The following is a 16,378-nucleotide window of genomic DNA, read 5'->3' as shown; positions in this document are numbered from 1 at the left end:
TAATAGCTGTGGATTGTTCCCCATCAGGATAAATAATCACAAGTTAAAACTGTTCAGTGTCCTGATCAACACCTGCCCAGTGTTTTCTTTGAAAAGTGTGAACTTATCCTAAGATTCCTTTTCATCAGAGTAAGAGGCTAAATGTGAGTTTTCTCTGCCACCGAACGTGGTGTCTTGCAGGGGTGGGGCGGGGGTGACTGACAGCTGTCACACATCTGTCAGTTATCAGGAATCTGAAAAAGGATCTTAATACTTTTCTAGCTGTTGATTTTTATTCAGTAGAGATTCTCTGATTTGAACCAGTTTGTCCTCTGGTTTTTTTCTGGAGTTTGATTTTCGTTCAGTTGTGAACAATTTGAAAGTTTTTGTGAGAGAACCTCAGTTTCCTCAGCTCTAGATGATTGTACATCCCAGACTCTGATTCTTCGTATGAACTCAGTAAAGCCAACGTGTTGACGTCAGAACATTAAAACTGAATTTTATAAATGTCTTACTGAGCAGGAAAACCCTTCCAGAACATCTGGGATCAAGGGCCCACCTGAGGCCACTGGATAAGCAGACAAGGTCCCAGAGGATTTTATTAGTGTGATAAATATACTTCCCAGTTTGAAGGGAACAGTTTCTCACTATGGAAATGTCTGATAATTTGCAGCAGAGGGTGTAAGATGCTTTCTGGTTCTCTGGTCTTAGCTAAAGTCTGTTTAAACAGCTGACATGTAATAACATGTAATAACCTTGGACCTGGTTTTGGTTTAAACCTGCTCACAGAGCAGACGCTGAAGCCGTGGACAGATGATCTTCCTCCACCTCACTGTGTTCACACAGAGCATCAGGTCTGAGGTGGTTCACCCCGGATGTGGGCAGAGAGTGTTATACCGTGTGTGTCCTGTGGGGGCAGCAGCGCGCTCAGTCCTGGCTGTGTGTCTCTGCCATCAGGAGAAGAAGGGCTCTGTGGCTGCAGACGCTGATCATCGGGCTGGAAATTAAGTTTTTTTCTGAAATAGATATATGAAAACTCGGTTCACGGGGAAAGGAAACTGCCTGCAGGTCTCTGGTTTCCATTAAAGAAACGCTGGGGACACCAGCTGCTTGACTGCGGGGAACCAGAGAGCCTCCGCGGGAGGAGATGTACCGCGGGCGGCCTCCTTCGAGGGGAGCCTACCCGCCGCCTTTCGAAGGCCGAGGACCACGGCCTCCGAGGCCTTATCCGGCACCGGACTACAGAGACGACAGGAGCCGGCCTAGGCCTCCCTACCACCACGGCTACCACGACCATGGTCACCCAGACTCCTACCGCCGGTCCCCGCCGCGCAGGAAGTACCCTTCCCCAGGGTCAGGAAGTTACTGGGCCGGTGGTCCGCCGAGGGAGGTGAGTGAGTGGCTCAGAGCAGCGTCTGGTTAAAACGAACAGGGATGTTTTTGTTGGTGTTTGTGTTTATTGTTGATGCATCATAGTTGTGGTCAGCCGGCGCTGTCCCATTAAGGCATTTCATTGTTTATTAGTACATGTGCACCAAACTCCATTCAAAAGCCAGCTAATTTACCACGTCCTCGCCGGTCCGCTGTGTGTACTATTTGTTCAGCGCTCGTTGTTTTTCCTGATACAACTATCGAATAAACCGTCGGTGACTTTTACCGCCTGATTATCCGAACCGTGTTAAATCACCGGGTCGGTCTGACGCTCAGCCCGCATCAGACCGACTCGTAGAGCTAAAGAGCATCCTGCTTTCTGTGAAGCTGAAGTGATGTTAAGTTTTTTTTTTTTCCCCCCTTACTGCTCAAACAGTGCACATGGTCACTTTGGTCATACTGTTTATAGTATTTATTATTATTATTGTGTTCTCTTTTCCTGGAGTCTTTATATTCCTATTTGTATCTGTAAATCCTGAGTGCCTGTACCCTACTGCATCTTCTCTTTGCTGCTGTTTCAGTGTAATTTCCCCATTGTGGAACTATTAAAGCTTTATCTTATCTTTTATCTTAAACAAACAAACAAACGGCTTCGGGTTAACGGGGGGCTCCATAACAAAGATGTTACCGGTGTGTGTGTGTGTGTGAGATTTGTTCTGTAGTTTTTTTGGCAGGTGGCAGGTAGAAACACCTGTTAGGCCCCGCCCCCAGACTCTTGGATCTATCTCTTTCATTTTCATTTCAGGTGAATTTATAAGTTTGATTATTTTGTGATGACATTTTTGCAGAGGTCTCCGTCGCCACGCGGGCAGATTCCCCTGGACCACAACCTGGTCATCACCGTCGGCAACGAGCTGACCGGATCACCTGGCCCCGCCCCTCCACGCCATCATGACAGGTAGGAGAGAATCTACCTGTTCAGCTCAGATTCAGATGACGTGAGGAACAGGTAGAGCTGACAGTGGGTGGGACAGTGGGCTGAGCAGCAGGGGGAGGGTGTTTACATCCCACCTCAACATCCTGCTAATGCTAATAGCATGTTTATATCATCTGTCACACACACACTGTGTGTAACGTAACCACCTGCAGTGTGTAAATACACCTGGCACCAGCTGTTTCCTGCTGGTTGACTTGAGTACAGGTGTTGTATGTTATGTCCGTTGTTGTTGTTGTTGTTTCCTTTGCCGACTTGTGTGTGTGTAACAGTCGTATGTGTGTTTATGTGTGTCTCCCTGGACGTCGTTGTGTGTTGTTTTTATTTGTTTTTCTATCCATTGATTTGTCTGGAATTCTTGTCCAGTCGTGTGTTTAATAAGTAAATATGATGATTCTAATGATTATGGATGAAGAGTCACAGCCTTTGTGGTTAATCTTTCTCTGGTTCATTGTCAAAAAGATTCTGACCAATCACAGACAGGGACAGAGCTGCTGCAGCGTCCTGACTGAGGTCTTTGGTGTTAAATTCAGTCCACTTAACACTGGTCTCTCTGCACAGAGACTACCCTGCCCGACCCAAGTATGAGCGGAGCCAGAGCAGGGGCCGGAGCCGACCACGCAGCTGGAGTCGAGACCGGAGTCCGGACCGTAGCCGGGCCAAGAGTCGAGGTCGGAGCAAAAGCCGGGTCCGCAGCCGGAGTCCGGACCAGAGCAGGGCCAAGAGTCGGGGAAGGAGCAAGAGCCGAGCAAGGAGCAAGAGTCGCCCTCGCAGCAGATCTAGATCTAGATCCAGGTCCAGGTCTAGATCCAGGTCCAGAGGGAGGAGCAGAGGAAGGAGCCGTGGGCGGAGCTTCAGCAAAGTAGTGAGTCACGCCCGCAGTAAAAGCAGACAGAGGAGTCGTAGTCGCAGTCGAAGCCGCAAGCGTAGCCGCAGTCGAAGCCGCAAGCGTAGCCGCAGTCGCAGCGTGAGCAGCAGCAGCAGCTCGAGCTCGAGCAGCTGCAGCGGAGACGATAGCAACGAGAAATCCAGAAAAGAGTTCAAAGAGCTGGAGATGGCTCGACGCAGGAAGGAGATGGAGGAGATGCTTAGTCTGCCGACAAAGTCCATCCTGAAGAAACGCACCGACTCCGAGGATTCGCCGTCACTTCGGGTAGGACTCTCTGTTAAAACAGCACAGGCAAACATTCTGATTCAACCTGGTGCCAAAGTTTTAATTCCAGTAAAAACATCATTCACCATCTCATCACCAGAAAAGGAACCTGATGCAGAACTGGTTCTGACTTTAAGGCTCAGTAACAGACAGAGTTCATGCACAGTTCATAGTCATCCTGGTTTTTCCTGAGTTAAAAACAGAATCTTCAGTTTCAGTCTCTTTTTCTTTTAGAAACTTCTACAGTGAATTTTAGGTCATAAACACGAGGAAAGCATCACAGGTTTGAAATGATCGGGTTTCCAAACAGCTGCAAGATGAAGGAATATAAAGTCCATCAGGCCGATCTGATTCTCTGTGCTGTGTTTCAGGGCAGAGACTCTCCCCGAGGTCTGGAGGGCTCCAGCATCTCTCGGGTTGCCGAACAGCTGCTGCAGGCAGTCAAAGGCATGGAGCCTCACGTGGTTGCCTCTGTGCTGTCGGAGCTCCGGTCTGACCCACAGATGGCTAATCGCGCCGGCCTCGACGCTGAGATCAAAGAGATCCTGAACCTGCTTGGTGGGACGGGGGCCAAGGCTCACATGAAGACCGTGGACGACATTGACGATGAGGAGAAGTTTCTGTACGGAGACTCTGAGGAGCCCAAACCTCCACTGGTGTCTGAGCCGGTCCGACATCACGTGCTGGATCTGTACGGAGACGTGACGGAGGAAGCGCTGTACGGAGACTACCCCCCGCCGAAAGCCATCATCAATCAGACGTATGGCTGCCCTCCTGGGGCCTCGTCTCACCTCCAGGCCTCTTCCACCATGGGGGAGGTGGACACGAGGTACGCAAGCAGGCCCACCATCAGCCCCGACCAGAGCATCACAGTCCAGGTGTCAAACCCTGCATACCCCCCTGGCACGGAGCCGCTGGAGGAGAGCGAGCGCCAGGCACTGGAGGAGTACGAGAAGATCCAGGACCTGCTGAAGACCATCGGCCTGGACCTGGGCGTCACTGAGATCAGTAAGATGGCTGCCAGGACCAAGGAGCGTCTCCATGGAAACAAGCCGCCTCCAAAGACCCTCACACATCGCAGGCGATACTCCTCTGGCAGCTCGGACGGCAGCCGGGGTCTCAGGAGGCGGAGCCACAGCAGCTGCTCCAGCAGCAGCAGCAGGAGTCGCAGCCAGGGGGGCAGCTGGAGCAGTGACGACAACCACAGGAAGCCGGCTCCACCCAAGTCCCACAAAGACAGAGATGTGAGAGAGACGAAAGCTGAGTGGGGCAATATGGCACCTCCCCAGCACAAAGAGCCGCCGCCACAAACCCCCGACCACAACAACCTCCCCCCTCCCCCCGGGGTGCCCATACCCACCTACCCCCCATCACAGGTCCAGGGCATGATGCCCCCTAACTACCCCCCACCAGGTTATGGCCAGTACGGAAACTACCTGCCGTACATGCACCAGCAGTGGCCTCCCATGTACCCACCCCCCAGTGTGACCCTGCCCCCCCAGACCAGCACCGACGAATTCCCTCCCGCTCTGCCATACAAGCCGCCATACAACAAACCAGCCCCTGAGCCAGGGGTCAAAGGTCAGTCTGATCAGGGTGGTTGATTAAAGGAACATTCCACTTCAGTCGTGTAGGTTGATGCTGAGGTCTGAGTCCAGGACGACAGCAGGGATGGTCAGACATGTTCGATAATCTACAGGTGAACAGGTTCACCTGTAGATTATCCTCTTCAGGTTTATGTTTAACTCAGACCTGCTGAACTTCCTGTGGTTCTGTGGCAACATACGATTGAACTTTATCATGTGAAACATGAATTAAAGCCTTGTGTTACTCGTTCCTCTGGGTGCAGTGATGAAGCAACGTTATCAAATGTCTTTTCATCCACTTCCTGCTCGTTTCTCTGTCTCCAGGCTCGGTGAAGACTTCCGTTCAGGACAGTGACAGGAGGAGCTCTAAAGTCAGCAGCCAGGACCGGAGAGTGTCTGAGGAGCAGAACAACGAGAGCCAGAAACAGAAGGTTCGACCCCTGAAATATCAGAGTGAAGCAGATTCAGCCTCCAGATGTGAATGAGCCGGAACCAGATGAGCTGAGCCTGATGAGCTGCTGTTTTGTGTTTAGGTTCTGGAGGAGAGAGAGAAGCTGAAGCAGGAGAGAGAGATCAGGATGAAGAAGAAGGAGTATCTGATGAAGGAGCTGGAGAGACTCAGGAAGCAACAAGGTCAGTTCATGCTGTTCACCTGCACCTGATCATAGAGGTCATGTGTTCACTCTGCTGTGAGGCAGGTGGTCATGTGGGATCAGAATCCTGTTTCCCCTCTTCCCTGCAGCGGTCTCTGTGCAGTCAGGTCGTCTTCAGAAGTCTCTCTGAGTCGGTGGAAGTGAAAGGAAAACTTAAGTGCTGTCAGTTTTCAGTGACTCTGTTTCTCTGGAGCTGGAGTCCAGCTCCATGTTGCTCCATGTTGACATGCTTCATCACAGCATACAGGTCTGGAGCCCGGGGAGGCCACTGGAGGGTTTGCTTGGTGTGAGCTGAGCAGGAGGCCGTTCCAGAGGACGGTGGTTTCTGATCAGTCAGCATTAAATGGGGGTTCAGCCTCACTGATGCTAAATTACTAAAATAATCCAGTTTGTTCTTTGGCTGTTTGATCATCAATTATCTTTATTCGTATTTTAGCTCAATCTACTTCCTCTGCACTTCCTGTTTCCTAACATGATGCTGAGAGCTGATAGGCTGAGCAGCCTGTGTGTTGTTTCTTTCCTACCAGGTGAGCTCCTGAGGAAGAAGCGCAGGGAGAAGGAGGGTCACAAAGACCCTCTGCTGCAGGAGATCAGCCACCTGCAGGAGGAGGTCATGACTCAGATCTCTAACCTCCGCAAGGAGCATGAGGCCGCGGAGAAGAAACACAACGAGATCGACAAGGTGGCGCTCATCCTCGGCCTCAGCCCATCGGACCGGCCCCGCAGGCCCGGCAGACCTCCCGAGGACCAGGGGGGCGATCCGCCGCCAGAGAAGAAGAAACGGGAGCCAGAGAGGAGTCCTGAAGGACAGCAAGCGTCCAGCAGCTCCATGTTAAAGGTACAAACAGCTGCAGAGGAGGTAACACAGGACGTGCTACTGTATGTGACTGTGACTTGTCATAGCTAGGGATCATTACAGTTCATCAGCATGAGTTTAAAAACTGTTTAATACCATGAACGTAGAACAGAAATGAGTTTATGAATTAGTTTAGTTCAGCTGGTTTCACAGAGAAGGGGCCGCAGCTGAGGGGTCAGGGGTCAGGTGCTGAGGGCTGATAGCTGAAGCTTAATATCAGCAGCAGATAAAACAGCAGCCACGTCATTGGAAATCAAATTCCATCAGTACAACAACATCATCAGTGAAACTCGACACTTCCTGCACACAAGCTTCACACCCGCCAACCTGTCAGGAGATTTAAAGGCTTTTAATGTGGAGCATCTGTACAGGAAGTGTTGAGTTCGACATTCATTCGAAAGAAGAGGCGGCTCCATCGATCAGGGACGTTCTTCTTCTTCCTGGTGAATAAACACCACCTAACCTGCAGCTGGAGATCCGCCCTCATCTCCTGATTCCATTTTGATTCTTGATGATTCACTTACATCAGATTAATTCTGTTGTTGTGTAAAGTTCTGATTTCCTGGATATAAAACCGTGGACTGAAGATGTCTTTGTCCCGCCTGATGTCAACCGACGTGACGCAAGCTGGAACCGCCACGGTTCATGGGGCTGCGCTGACTCAGGGCGGGTCGTGCAGCAACGACATCAGCACTTCTTATAAAAAATAACCTGACGCACTTTACAACACGTTACCATTGCACACACACGCACACACACACGGCTCAGATGTTCATGTTCACTCTGAAAAGACAGCGATGCAAAGGATCAGTGTGTCCGGGTTTGAAGAACTGAAATCAGACCATTCAGATAAAACTGCGTTGTCCGTTCAGCTTAGAGCGAAATCAGGAAATGTTGGAAATTATTCAAATATTTCAAATGTTACTTGACAAGATTGTCTGGTCTTGTCCCGTTAGCTTAAACGTAGATAGCTGAGTGAAACAACACTTTCTCGTCTTTTTGTCTTCACACGGACTGACAGAATAAGGTTGCATGCAGGTTTCGTCCACGTTAAGTTAAACTGGTAAATTTGACCTTTAGATTTCAGTGATAAAGCCTCAGGTTCCTTCGCAGAGTTTAAGAGACGAAAGTTCCTTAGTATTTGCGACCGAGATCTCGAAAGCAAACGAAGATCCAGTTAGACGCTCTTATCGGTGTGAAAGCGACCTCCGGATTTTCTCACAAAACGCACGTTGGCCAACGTCTTGGAGGCTGAACGTGGCTGAAGGTGAGGAACTTTTCAGATTTTGCAGAGCTGAGTTTAAAGATTGAACTTGTTCCCTCTGAATGTTTTGTAGAGTGAATCCTGCTGAGTCAGCTGCCATGTTGACTCTCCTCCATCTTTGTTTTTTATCAGACCTCAGCTGTGCCGTCGTTATCGAGATTGTCCCCCGACAAGCCACTCCCCGGTGACCCTCCTCCGGCCCCAGAGCCGTTTGAATACTATGACGCAGGAAACCACTGGTGCAAAAACTGTAACGTCACGTCTGGATCCATGTTCGATTTTTTCACACACTTGCACAGCAAAACGCACCGAAAGGTTTGTCTTTACTTTTTTTTTTTTTTTTTAACAGTTCAATAATATTTTTATGCAGAAACATCAGCCGCTCTTTAAAAGCTCCATCTGCAAAATGTAATCACACATTTCTTGCTTTGGAAGGTTTGATATTCACACCTGGACACACCTGTATTAGGTCCTTTACATTTCATTTTCTTTTCACAGACTCTGGACCCGTACGAACGGCCCTGGGCCTCCACTCCCACCAAAATCATCAAGAACACGCTGCCAGAGGAGAAACTGACGAAACCTGCCAAAGGTATTTGTTCGGCACATTCATCATCTCTCTTTTTCCCAGTGATCCTGGTCTGAGAGCCACTGAATTTTTTAGCCGTCTTCTGCTTCCAGGTGGAGCTCAGAGTGGATCTCTGCTGCAGTTTGTCTGTCTCTCAATGAAAACAGTGCTAACGAAGTGACAGACTCATCAAACCACAGAGGAGACACCTGTCCACACCTCTGATGTCAGATCATGTGTTTTCCAGGTGTCATCCTCTAATGAAGGCTGCTGTAAATGTAACGTGCTGCAGTAACCTGTGGAAAGGTGCTGTAACTCCTCAGTACAGGTGTGCGCCTGCTCCTGAGCCCCAGCGTTTGTCTGTTACCTCTGAGAAGGTACAGGACCTTTCCACCAGCTCTGAATTCAGAGCTTAGCTCTTCACCGTCTGTTTTTTCAGTGTTTTATCACCAGATGTCACCTCTCCAACCTTCTCCTGTCCTGACAGGTACTGGACACGGAGACATCCAGCAGGTAAACATGATTGACAGTTGATTTTGTCGCCACCTGTGGGTTTAGACTGCGGTTCCTGTGTTTTGCTGCAGGTTCAGAGTTCCTGCTGCCTGTCAGAGGATTCTTCTGCCTGCTGTGTAAAGAGTTTTATGGAGACGCCATCTGTGCAGAAGAGCACGTGACCACACACGCTCACAATGAGAAATACAAGGTATGGCATTAGCTTTAAATAATGACATAACTAAACAGTATTGTGTGCTGGAGAAACCATGTTCCTGCTACTCTGGATGATCCACCGTGCTGCGTTCACGTCATCACACAGCTAATGTAACAGGTAATGATCTGAGTGCAGACACACACGGTTTAATTAGGATTAAAGTTAAGATACGGGATTGTGAAAACTTTCCGGACGTGTCTTTGATTCTGTTCTCTGGAAAAATACATGAGAAACAAGCATCGTGAGCTCCTGTATGAGCTGACACTGATAAACTCAGCCTGAAATCAGCCTTAAACAGTCTGAGCTGGATTTATTCCTGGAGTTTCAGTATTTTAGGCACGAAAGCGACTTTTCGTGTTGATTCCCTCGTGGTTTTCTGCCTGTTCGTTCCGTGTGTCTCTGGTGGCGTCGCTCAGAAACCCGTCTGTCACCTTGAACACTGGACTTCAGCTGACGTCAGTCTTGCCTGGTTTTCGGCCACATTGTGTACTGCATGTTGGTGTATTTATATACCAATATTTGGTATATAAATAATTTATATTAAAATATTTTGAGTTGGCTGAGGCTCGTGATGATGATGATATTGATGTTGGCGTTTTGAGTTTTTGTATTTTTCCCTAGCTTGCTATCAACCTAAGGACGTCTGTGTCCTACAAAAACAGCTAAATGCATATTTTAACTTTTATCAGCTAATCATGTCTACTTAAACCCAAAGGAATGTAGACACTGGTGATACGATCAATATCTATATTGTATATTTTTATTTATTTTTATATTGTATATTTATTATATTTTAATTGCAATGTCAATTTATCATATAACCATATACTCTTTTATCAAGCATTCCTATATTGTCATGAACTTGTATATTCAGTTCTGGGTGAAGTACATACAACATGACCTGTAGTGGCCTAATGTACTTTGTATTTTTGAGATTAAACTCTTTGTAATTGAAAAAAAAAAAAAAAAAAAAAAAAAATATATATATATATATATATATATATATATATATTTTTTATATTTAAAAAAAAAAATATATATATATATATATATATATATATGTATATATATATATATATATATATATATTTTTTTTTTTTTTTTTTTTTTTTCAATTACAAAGAGTTTAATCTCAAAAATACAAAGTTTTGAGTTGACCCGGATGTTGGCGTGAACACCACTGACAACTCAGAACATAGGACTTATCTCCCAGTTATATGACTGTGTATCATCCAGAGTGGAAGTGGAAGATGCAGATGTCACCCGACCGATCCAATGAGTTTCAGGCCACATTCAGGATCCTGTTTGAATGTGTCTCATTTGATGATCTCATTTCAAGTTATAGGGTTGAAAGTAGACCCCAGTCTGGACTGTACTTTACAGACCAATACTAATGTAGATGTGTTTGTTAAAGATAAGTGACCCACGTGATTTATACTGAGCAGAGTTTTTACTGACGTTTAGTGTTTTACCATAAGCCAGTACGTTTGCATGTCAGCCTGATGTGTTCTTCACTGTCTCTTGTCTGTGTCTCTTGATGCTTCATTCACCAGAAACAAATGTATGAGAATCCACTGTATGAACAGAGGAGGAACCTGGACCGGCAGGCAGGACTGGCCTTAGAGACGAGTGGAAAGAAACGCAAACACGAGGATGATGAGAAAGGAAGCAAAGACAAGGAGGAAAAGAGCAAACACAAAAGGGAGAAACGGGACAAGGAGAAAAAGAAGATAGATGATGATGCTGTTCAGAAGGAGGAAAAATCAGAAATTGGAAAGGAGGAAGAGGAGGATAGGCTGAAGTGTAGCAAGACAAGGGAGGATGTCAAAAGTGTCAAAAGCCTGGAGGAGGAGCGGTCTGCTTACAGCAAGAAAGATGAGGATGAAAATTATAAATACAGCAGAAAGGATGATAAATACCGGTACAGCAAAGAGGAAGAGGAGAGGGGCAACCGCTACAAATACAGCAGAGAAGAAGAGCATCGGTACCGGTATCGCAGGGATGATGATGACAGATACGACACCCGCCCCAAATATGGCCCGAGAGATGACGAGGACAAGCATAAGTACGAAAAATATTCAGAATTCAGATCCAAAAATGACAGAGAGCGAGACGAAGGGAAACCTAAGGCTGAGAGGGAAGCCATTAAAAAGCCTGAGCTGGGCAAACCAGCAGGGAAACCGGAGGTCAGCAAGCCTGAACCTGCACCAAAGCCCTATGACCCGCCCAAAATCCTCTGTGGACCCAGTCCAGCCATGAGGGCCAAACTCCGCAAACAGAGCCTGGAAGCTGGCAAGCCGGGTTCTGCAACTACGGCTACTTCATTCGGGAAGTTCACGTGGAAGAGGAAGGAGAACATGTTGGCAAAGGTGGCTGAGAAAGTGGCCGCCGAGTTCATCAAGGAAGACGAGGCGGCTGTAAGCCAGCAGCAGCCCATCTCCGTGGAGGATTCTTTTGCAAAGTCAATGGCTGTTGCTAAGGAGATTGCACAGAAGCTAGCGAGCCAGAACACTACACCCTGTCCCTGTGTGTCCAATGGTGCCAACCGGGGAAGGATCCGGCCCAACCTCCCAGCACCTGCTGCTGTTCTGAGGAAAACGACCATGATGGCAAAACCTGCACCACTGAACACCTTTCTTTCTATCAGACCCCAAAACACAGGCTTACAAGGCCCTCCTTCAAAAGACGGATCAGTAGTCTCTGATCCTCTAACAAAGGCTCTAAGTGCTCAGAATGCACTGATAGAAACCAAACCTGTGCCACCAGATGGTAGACCTGGACCAGTTGAGGCTATACCTGCCCCGGCAGTGTCTACACCAGAGCCAGTAGAGGCTAAACCTCCACCCCCGGTGTCAAGACCTGTACCATTTGAGGTTAAACCTGCGCCTCCAGTTTCTAAGCCTGCTCCAATTGAGGCAAAACCTACAGCATCAGAGGGTAAACCTCCACGATCTGAGGCTACTCCTGGACGATCCGAGGGTAAACCTGCAGGACCAACCATGATAGAGATAGTATCTGACGTTGCAGCTCCCGGCGTCCCAGAGAGTGAGCAGACTCGTACAGTGTTCGTCAAGCCTCCACCTTTCATGAACATGGGTGATGGAGCTCAGAGGTCTGAGAAACTTAAGAGTAATCTGGCTGCTGCCAAAGCCCAGGACTTATTTGGCATCTTCTACAGCAGCACTGGTCCCTCTTCCATTACCAAACCAGCAACAGACTCCAGAGCTGACAGGAGTAGCACCTATCGAAGTCCACTTTCAGCCCCACAAGCACCAAAACCACAACCTCCGCCTCTGCCCCAAACCCAGTCCCAATCTCCTGCTGAGGTCCAAACACCAGACTCAGACAGTTCACCACCATGTCCGCAGTCCCAGCTAAAATCAGAAATTCAAATTGCTTCGGTTTGGTCCTTGCAGCGTCCCCCCGCACGAACACCTGAGATGGCTCCATCTCAACAAACACATACAACTCGACCAAAACTGACTCTGCCAGCTCAGTCAGAGGCTCCGAGTGGACCCCAAAACCAGTCCTCAGCTCCTAAATCTGAGTCTCAAATCACCCCACAAAATAAGCCTGCTGAGGTGGAACCAACACCTCACACTCAGTCCAAGCCAAAACTCGCTCCTCAAGTCCAGTCAGTGCCACAATCCCAACCCCAACCAGATCAGCACACCCAGACCCATTTTGACCCAGCTGCAGAACATGAATCCAAACCAGGTCCCAAAACTAGAGGCAAGACAACTCAAACAAAGAAAACCTCCCCTACTCCCCGCCCTGTCCGACAAACTCGATCCCAAACTAGATACCAGACCTGGCAGCAACAGCAGAGCCAGTCTGAGCGAGAACCTGAGTCAGCTTCAGGGGACTTTGAATCACCAGCTTTAGACCCAAAGGGGCTGGACACCTCTGACCCTGGGTCCTCTGGGTCACAGCCAGAGGAGGGGCCACCCAGCAAGGGGGGCAGTCAGGTGACGGAGATCACCCCTGAAACCCTGGGCCTCCCCTCCGACATGACCTCCCTGGACTTTGACTACGACTTTAACTTTGAGTAGGACCTGTCTGGGGTGGGGTGTGAAGGGGTGACACCACCCATACACAGAATGCTCGGAGGATCATAAACAGTCTTTCATCAGTAATTTACTGGACTTGAAGGCAGCTGGAAATGGCAAGGGACACTCGCACCTACAGACTTTAGACTTTTAAAACACTGATCCTCATCTGTTAAAGGGACCAGTCTGATGTTTTCTCAAACCCTGTTGTGTCTTCTCCAGAGTCAGGTTTCAGATGGATACAGGTTTCATCTCTGTGGAACCAGTACAGAAACAGGTCCTGGGTGTAGTTGGCCTGGTTTAAAGGTTCATGCTGGTGAAAATTTCCCTTGAAGATACAAATCCAGAAACTACTTAATCCCTCGAATAAGTATTGTCTGTGTTGTATGTGTCACTGCTGTAGAGCTGAAATTAGTGAAGAATCATTAATCACCTATTTGGATAATTGATTAATGATTAACTAATTTTTCTGGCAGAAATCAAATATTGGCTGGTTGCAGCTTCTTCCCTGTAAGAAATTTGTTTTTCTTTTTTCTTACATATAAATGTCATGTTCTTGGGTTTTGGACTGTTGGTTGGACAAAAGGAGGAGTGTAACGTCAGCTGGGATTGTGGGGAAATGTAAAGTCTATTTTTATTGATTTCTGAGGTTGAATAGATGGTTAGCAGAGCATGAAAACAATCATTCATTACTTCACTGTGTCCAAAAGCACAATGTCGAGTTACAGTGAGTTAATTTTATTCCTCTCAGCTTGACAAAGAGACAAACGTGTCCAAAGACAGAAGAGTGAAACTGATCAGGTTCTCAGTTGAATTGTCTGGATTCAGTGAGACCCCTCATCGTCAGGATAGCAACAGTTTGGTTCTCCACAGTGCTTTTGGACAGTGAACCCTGAAATAAGCTGAAAATAATCTCTATCTGTGAGATGTAATCAGCAAACAAAGGAACCTCTGCCTCATTTTACAATGTGGGACTCACCTTTAGCTCCAGTGAAGGAAAATCTGGAAATATCTTGCTCATCTGTCGTTTATGGCAGCAATGCCCTGCTGTCTCCATACTTTTGGTCACTTGGTGTGTATGTGCTCCACAGATGAGACCTGCTAGAAGGAGAAAGTCACAGTTGGTTTTTGCTCTTTGGGGAATTCTTGTTCATCATAAAAATCTAAAGTGACACAGAGATGAAATTGATCCATCTTCTCATCTGGCTTCCTGAAGTGTGGGACTGCTCCTTTAAAGATCACAGCGCCGCCATCATCACGTTCTCACAGAGGAAATCTGAAGGAATCGTTCTGTAGACCGTTAGCTGTTTGTCTCGTCTGTTGAAGCTCAGACTCAGTTTTCCTTTGTAAATCGTGACGAGATGTTCGCACGGCTCGGACAGTTTTCACGTGTTACCTGAAGATCCAGGATCTGGTTCCTAAGAATCTGCATCAGGTTTGCTCTCTTTGTTGTGTTTGATGCACTGATCTGTGGTCAGTGTCTCTTGTGCATAAGAATAGAAACCTGCTCGTCTTGTAAAATTTGTTGCTTAAAGTTTTAATAAAAGTTGTGGAAAAAGCAGGCAGAAGGTCTGTGTGTGGTGATAATCAGTAACGGAGCTTCACTTTTCAGATCGTGTTTCCTCTGATGGAGCATTTGTTCAGCTCAGACTCCAGTAGTTTACAGTGAGACAGTAACTCTGAAGGTTCTGGTTAGAACAAGCTGAGATCTGACGTTTTTAAACACAAAGCTCCAGATTTCTTGTTTTACATCCTTCAGTTGTAGAGATGTGTTTCTGCTGTCGAGCTTTCTAAAGCTCGGATGAAGGGTCCAGGGTTCTGATGCTACTTTGAAGTCATGGTTCAGTTTCAAGGTGTCTCCCTCATGTTTTCTCTCGTCTCAGTGTGTGTGTGGCAGATTGACTGTTCACACCTTTTCTTCTACAACAGTCCATGATGTGGATTTGGTTTCACAGTCGACAGCGTCAGGGACGAGTCTCCTGCAGAGAAGGTAAGACCACCAGCTCTGTCTCAGAGTCAAAATGTCTTCTTCATCTTCTTGCCATATTTTTGGTTATAAATCTAGATTCACATCAAAATGTTTTACTGGATGTTATTTTGGCGATGTTCTTGTACAGCTGATTGGGAGCGCACTGTGTTTTAAGAAGTCCGGCTTTTGTACAGAATATTTGTGAAGAAAACTGGTGTTTCACTAACATTGTACTGAAGTCCTCGTATTCTTTCGAACTGCATCATTTGGACGGTTCTGACCTGACAGGGACCTGTAGTCGTCCTCTGACCTGGTTTATCAGTCACTTGCTCATGGATTAAAGTAAAAAAAAATCTTCTGACTGAAATTTTTTTCGTGCTACAGCCAAGTCACATGCAGTGTGTGAAACAAGTTCCAGGTTAGGTTACTTGACACCTGCTTAAGAAATACTAATGCAGAGGACTTCAGCACCAAATGCAGCTATCATGTTTAAATGCTCGACCAATACTATTTTACAGGAGGAGGATTTTAAAAAGCTGTTCTATAGCATCTATTAAGTTTTTTTGTTGGCTTTTTAAATTTTTTTGCAAAACGTGCTCATATCTTTCTCTCTAAAATAATCAAGCATCTACATAACTTTTCATTACATGTTTTTATTTTTCTTATTATTTCAAGTAAACCTTTTACATATAAGAAAATAGAAATAAAAAATACATCAACAAACAGCACCAGGATTAAATAACAAGGAGTGCAAATCTTTATGGTACATTTTTTCAGTTTAAGAGCCATTATCTCTTTTTGATGAGCGGCAATACCATGTGTGCAAAGATAGGACGCATGGGAGTTTTGACAGTCTCGACAGTGCGCACCAGTCTTCAGCACAGGACTTAATGAGTTCGACCAGTGGTTGGGCGATGGTCAACGACAAATCATGTTCCGCAATAAACGAACAAATGCGTACTTTGTGGTTGCAAACACGGTCTGCCATGGATTGTTGCACCTCCGTTGTTGTTATTGTGGCACCTGGCAGTGAGGATGTATTTTTGAGAGTGCAAAGTACAACACAAAAACAAGCACCTGGTTGTCTAATCTTCTGGCACCATGAACCGTAAGGCATGCCATTGTCTCCCGTTCCTGTCAGCCACGCCCATCTCCATTTATTTTTTTGTGTTCGGTCAATATCCGATACATCGGAGCCGTTGATCATTATGAGGGAGTCCATGCCAG

General features: G+C 46.9%; 1 protein-coding gene across 1 annotated transcript; it reads left to right on the top strand.

Moving 5' to 3' along the window:
- The first annotated feature begins 919 nt into the window (after positions 1-919).
- Positions 920-15,335, top strand: znf318 (zinc finger protein 318). The gene is made up of 11 exons (XM_041049080.1): positions 920-1,369; positions 2,199-2,308; positions 2,906-3,497; positions 3,869-5,078; positions 5,408-5,514; positions 5,617-5,716; positions 6,264-6,574; positions 7,989-8,171; positions 8,355-8,448; positions 9,009-9,127; positions 10,687-15,335. The coding sequence occupies exons 1-11, from the start codon at positions 1,127-1,129 to the stop codon at positions 13,183-13,185; spliced, it is 5,568 nt and encodes a 1,855-aa protein (XP_040905014.1). The 5' UTR covers positions 920-1,126; the 3' UTR covers positions 13,186-15,335.
- Positions 15,336-16,378: the final 1,043 nt, after the last annotated feature.

Source organism: Toxotes jaculatrix, chromosome 11 (genome assembly GCF_017976425.1).
Source record: "Toxotes jaculatrix isolate fToxJac2 chromosome 11, fToxJac2.pri, whole genome shotgun sequence".
Lineage (NCBI taxonomy): Eukaryota > Metazoa > Chordata > Actinopteri > Toxotidae > Toxotes > Toxotes jaculatrix.
This window is presented reverse-complemented; position numbering and strand designations above follow the sequence as displayed.